Genomic DNA, 6,223 nt, shown 5'->3' with positions numbered 1-6,223 from the left:
TTGCCATTTGTGACAACATGGATGGACCTTGAGGGCTCATGATAAGTGAAGTAAGTGAGAGAAAGAGGACACACACCATACAATCTCATTTGTATGTGGAGTCTAAAATGAACAAACTGAACTCATAGTTACAGAGAATGGATTGATGATTATCAAAACCGAGGGGTATAGAAGGTTGGTGAAATGGAAGGTGGTTAAAAGGTACAAAATAACAGTTATAAATAAGTCATGGGATATAATGTACAGCATGGTGACTAGTTAATACTGTGTTATATATTTGAAAGTTGCTAAGAGGGTAGACCTTAAAACTCATCATCTTAACAAAAAAAGCTTATAAATGTGTGGTGATGAATGTTAACTAGACTTATTGTGGTCATCATTTCTCAATATATAAAAATATTGAATCATTATGTTATACATCTGAAACTAATATGTTACGTGTCAGTTATATCTCAATAAAAAAAAAAGAAACCAATTTGCAAATGAAGTAATATACAAGAGAAAGTTTTTTTGGTGTGTGAATGGGTTTTTTGTTGTTTGTTTCCTCTGTCTTTTGATTGTATCTCTTACATTCTTTTTTTTTAAATTTGTTTATTTAGATACACAGAAGTAAAAACAAATGGAAATTTCATCTCAAGGATGGCATTATGAATCTTAATGGAAGAGATTATATATTTTCCAAAGCCATTGGAGATGCAGAATGGTGAAGAGTTGGTTCTTTTCTTTTATAAATAAAGCAAAAGAAACTTAAAAAAAATTTAAAGTGGACAGTTTGAAACTTAGGACATACAACAACCAAAACTTCTGCATGTCAGAAAAGTGCAGTAGAAGCAAAGCTACTGGAACAAAGAGACCTTGACAACATAGACACTACTTCTAACTAGCAAGCCATGGAACTGGAGCACCTAGGGTTGTTGGGGCAGGGAGGGGGGTTGGGGTTTTGTGTAGGAAAACCATAACTGTCGATTTTAAATACAGGTACCTGCCACGGTAATTAGCATGTAAAGCTTTGTCTGTATCCCTTCCTCCAACTTGGGTTCAATCAGAAAATACTTGTTGGAATGAACTGAAGAAACTTCCCTTTTGATAGATTGAAATGAAACTGCTTATTGTATGTGGTTATATTTGGTAAAAATTGCGTGTGGGCTTTTTACAAAAGGGCAAGAATTATGGTGTTGAATTTTAATTCCCTCGTATAAGGAAACAATTTAGAGCTCTCATAATAGGTCTTAAATATTTTTACTTGGTATTCTCCCTCGGTAATATATACTTCTTTCCCTGCTTTATGAAACATCTATGAAGAGTTATAGGGAAGTAATCAGTGATCAGTTTGGAGACAAAATTTGACCCAGCAGTGAATATGTATTTTAATTCAGTTGTCATTCTCATTAAACTTGGGTCTCATCTGAGTTGGGCAGAATTAAAATGACAACTTCAGTTTCTTTACGGAACAATTGTTTCTTTTAGTCCTACACCTTAAAAAGAAACCCCTAAGTGACTCCTCAGGACTATGGTTTTATTTCACAAAAGTACCATATAGCTGAAATTCTATACTCGTGAATAGATACAGATTTTTTCTTGTTGGGCTGAAGTGTATGCTATGTATGTGTTGAGTCTTTAAGCTAAACATTCAGATAACATTCTGTGCATTGACTGAAGCATTGGGCAGGTGGTGAGGACCTGGATTTTTATTAAACAATTTAGTAATTATAAAAGTTTCTTGTGTTTACTAGTAAAGAATTTTAAAACTATTATTTTAATTGAACAAATTTTTTTAAATGCAACTTTGTAATTTGAGGGGCAATTTGGGGGTTGGGGGGCACTAAGTACATATTTACCTCTCTTTAATTTGGTGGCCCATCCAGGCCATTGATAATATAGACATGGGCTCCAGTTTGCACATGGGAAAGAAAGCATATAAATTTGACTTATATTAAAAATAATAGAAATTTAATATGTATATTAAGAATGCATAGCTCTGTGTTCTGTAAGGGGCTCTAAAATGCAATATGGCGTTGCTGTGTTCAGCGTGAACTAGTTGCCTGGGAGAACTGTAGGAACACTTGTCTTCACCTTTGTGTTCTTACAGCTAATTCTTTTGATGATTTACCTTGACAAAATTCATATGTGTTTAAGTTACTTTTGTATGTTGATTTTTTTTATCTTCCATTTTTGTCTTCCTTTTATTTCCCTTTGTGTTTCCAGAAGTAACATAGAAACACTTTAAAGTACATTGCAAAGAAAAACTGTGAGCTATTATATATTGTTTTTTTCTTTGTTTTTTTAACACAAATTTTTAAACTTCTTCAAAAAGGATAATTTTTTTTCCCTACTTCCCACCCCACATACCAACTTGGTCCCTTTAACTTATGTTCTGAATTTTGGTGTAAATGGTGGTTTCTAGCATGCAAGTTAGGTTTCATTTAGATGCCATAAGTGGTAATACGGTTTTTATTTTTACTATATTAATTTAGTTTTTTGGAGGGGAGATTTATTTATTTACCCCACTACTCTGAAAGCACACAGGTTTTTGGTGTTTGGTTTTTTATTAATGAGACTGAGGGAAGAGAGGGGAAGGATGAAATCACAGAAGTCCGGTTGTTCAGTTGCCCTTCAGTGTAGGTGATGGTAGGTTTATATTTTTCCCAATGAAGAGTCAACAACCTGAACTACCTAGAAAAGTTTAGCAGTGCTGCAGTGTTGATTGAAACCCTTTGGCTATCTAGTAGTTCTTATGCTACTGAACCTGTATTACTATATGATACTCGGCTCATGTTTTGGCCCCTCTATGTAGACATTCATATTCATAGTAGAATTGTATACTGGCCTATCTTTATAACCTTATTTTCAAACATGCACAACCACTGCTTTCAGAGTGATTCACTAGGTTTATTTTGAAGCAGGAAATAACTATTTGTATTTGCACCTGTGTAGGCGTACTGCATATTAATTACAGCATACTTGGCAAATGCTTTTACCTGTGAAAATTCTGAAAGCCAGTCCAAAGAACACTGCATACCAAACTCTGCTCTTCTATATGACTGCATTGTGTTCCTTTTTAATCAGCTAGCATGTTTTAGTTTTATTACGGTCGCTTGCTCTAAGAATGCCACTCGCTTATCTTTTATTGTACTTGAATTCTTAATCATGCTTTTAACATTGTATTTTACAAATCATTTCATTAGGTTCCATAAAAATGTCATTCCTTTGAAAAGGCAAAGATTCCCACTTAAGAATTTTAAAATGAAAATAATATGTTTGTTCAAAGAGGGAAAATAGCTCAGACTTGGTATTATGAAAATAGATAAAGGTTTCAGAAGAGGATTTGTTTAGATTTGCACAGATGGTGATGGCACCTTTTACTTTACAAAAAAGAGTTATGTTAATCAACAGTGCTAAGGAAAATTTACACAAAATTACTTGATAAAGTGTGGAAATGTGTGCCTTTCAGTATTTGTACTCTTTTTGGTGGTCATTTGGATAATCAGACCATATGAATGCTTGAGAATGCATTTAATTTCTGTAAAGAGCCCATTTGGCTAAAACAACTCTTCAATGTGCAATTAGATTCTAGAGTCAAATGTCTGTTATATGAGGGGGATCTTTATATTGGACTTTTATATTTTTTTAAATGTTCACATTTCTGTTAATTAAATGTCATCATAATATCACATTTATATTGTTGCCTCTCTTAAAATCAAAGCCTCCTTGATGTGATTCTTCTAGGAATACATCAGGGTTTGAGCAGTGTGTATAGTGATTAAAATGTGTTCTTGAAGAGCATATTCTAATAATTCTGGTTTTAGACATCAAGGACAAAAATATAACAGCTTTTGTATAAAGATTTTCTTTCGCTATAGTGAAAATCAAGGATTTGGTTTTCTTATTTTTTCTGGCTTTTATGGAGGAATGAAAAGAGTTATCTCCTAAGAGTAATTTTTGATTATCTTATAGCAATAATATCACTATTGTTTTCAGAAGGTAAATACGCCTTGTGCAGGAAAGCAGACATAATTTCCTCTTGGGCGTCCCCTTTTTAACTTAGCATTTTCTTCCACTTGAGAAAATTCTTATATTTTCAGATTATTTCATCTTGAAGTTTTTTGAGGTTTTGTGCAATGTAATATTTAACTGATCCATCTTTGTACATTTTCATTTTATTTCATGTCTGTCTCCCACCTATCTGTCTGAATCAGCTATTTCAGATTTTGAATTCATTGGTTAAAAAAAGTTGCTTTATGTATTTCCTCATGAGTTTATGTTAAATAGTTTTGCATTTTAATCTATTATGCTATGGAAATTATTCTGAAGTTTATATTCCCCTTTTAAGCCCACCTTAGTCTATCATTTGTCATTTTTTATAGTTTAAGGAACACACCAAACTTAATATTTTTGTTTATTTTGAGGAACAAGAGAAATTTTTTCCTTCTCTTTTAAGAGAACTACACTGAATTAGTAACTATTAGTAACTATTAAGTTACTATTTAACTAGTTAGGAAATATTTCAGTCAAGGTTCCTTAAATCGGTCCAGGATGCATCAGGGCTAAAATTTGGGGGAGGGACTAATCCTTTTTGCTGTTCTGAGCTACTATTGTCAACTGCTGTTGTACATACTGTTATGTGTAAGGGCGTAAATATATTTATTATGTTTGTATAATTCTGTACAATTGCAGATCAAGGTTGCTCTTCTGCGATATATGGGATATTATGTTTTAAAGACCACCTTGGAATACAATTAGAGAACTTAGTATTTTGATGTACTAAGACCTATTTTAAGTTTAATATTTTACCTTTGCAAAACTTTAATTAAAGATGTTATTTAAAAAAAGTAATGTTGCTTGCTTTGCTTACTAGTGTATAAAATTGTTATATAGATGACTGAATAAAATTATACAGTTTAGAAAGGAAATGTTTTACATTGTTAATGAGAATAAGTTGCATTTATCAAAAAAAGGGTATCATTAAATTCTATATCTTTAAAATGAGTAAGGTAGGATGTTAGTAGAATTATTAAATTGTTACAAGTTCTTAATAGCTTTTAAAAAGAATAGTTGTATTTTCCAAGCACATAGGAATTTAAATTGGTCTAAATTTACGCCAACAAAGTGTAACTGCAAATTGATACAATTAACATATTGTATTAATTGAGCATTTTTACTCCAAAGAATAGATTACTTAAGATAAAATTATTTGAGAACATGTTTTTTAAATTTGTTTGGCTAAATCATTTCCTCTTAGTTCAGAGTTTGTAAATAATTGCATAATAGAATCAGATTTTTGAGGTTTGTAGTACATATTGAATATATTTTGTGTTATTTTAGTATTAAATAATTAGGTATTTTAATTTTATAGTTAATTGAAATGAAACATGAAGAAGCTTGTCTTTTTGTAATTTTTTCTGTTACAGACTAGGAAACATGCAAGTTTTAACCATTAAAACAATCATAAAGGTATTTTATTTATTGCCAGAAAATATTGTATTTTTACAATTAAATACAATCTCCAACATTGATGATCTCAACGTTTTTGGCCTCAGTTTATCTGTAATGTATATGATTTTGAGGGTTAAGTGTGGTATAATACATGTAAAGCTCTTAGAACAGTGCTTGGTACACTTAAGTACTCAGATGTCACAGTTAAATTATTTACTTAATTTCATGATTATTTGCATAATTTGAAATGACTAGTGGAGCTGAAAAAAAATTTTAAATAGTCAAAAGTAGCAAAAGAGAATGTGGTCTGATTTAAGAAAAAGCAGTGAAAGATTTGGTTGAGACCAAACAAATTAAGCCAGGGAAGTTGAGTGAAGTTTGTAAAAGTAGTTCATCTGACTGTAGCAGAAAGTGCCTGAGGGAAGAAAAGTGAGTGATGGCTACAGGAGAGGGATAATGAAAGTGAGGAGACTCTAAGCTTTTTTTCCACTAACGTAAACACTTCCCGAATTAACTCTAAAATAGGTTGAATATTCCCAAAGGTAAAACTAGTAGAATTAGAGCGTATTAATAATTAACATGATTTTCCCCAAATATCAATTCTGCCAGTTCATTTATGGAGAAAAACATTGATACTGAAGTAGTTATTCAAAGACACTGAAGCTATGGTTACCTCACGCTGAGTCTGACGTGAATCCTAGTGATGGCAGTCCTATTAATGGAGGCAAATGTCCTTTGTGTCAACCCTCAAACTCCCTAGCCATGGAGGAAGAGGCAGGTAGGTGTAAGT

At 32.0% G+C, this 6,223-nt stretch overlaps 1 protein-coding gene across 2 annotated transcripts in view; it reads left to right on the top strand.

The window, feature by feature from the left end:
• The window catches only part of GTF2A1 (general transcription factor IIA subunit 1), a 54,619-nt gene extending 49,786 nt beyond the window's left edge, over positions 1–4,833 (top strand). For both annotated transcript variants that reach the window (XM_019646265.1, XM_019646264.1), the window contains one exon: positions 600–4,833. In XM_019646265.1, coding sequence (XP_019501810.1) covers positions 600–707 — 108 coding nt within the window. In that variant the 3' untranslated portion in view covers positions 708–4,833. The remainder of the gene's footprint in view (positions 1–599) is intronic.
• Positions 4,834–6,223: the final 1,390 nt, after the last annotated feature.

The sequence above is a fragment of the Hipposideros armiger genome, unplaced genomic scaffold (genome assembly GCF_001890085.2).
Source record: "Hipposideros armiger isolate ML-2016 unplaced genomic scaffold, ASM189008v1 scaffold_99, whole genome shotgun sequence".
Taxonomy (NCBI): Eukaryota; Metazoa; Chordata; class Mammalia; order Chiroptera; family Hipposideridae; genus Hipposideros; species Hipposideros armiger.
Note: the sequence above shows the minus strand (reverse complement) of the source record. Positions and strands in the feature narration are given on the sequence as shown.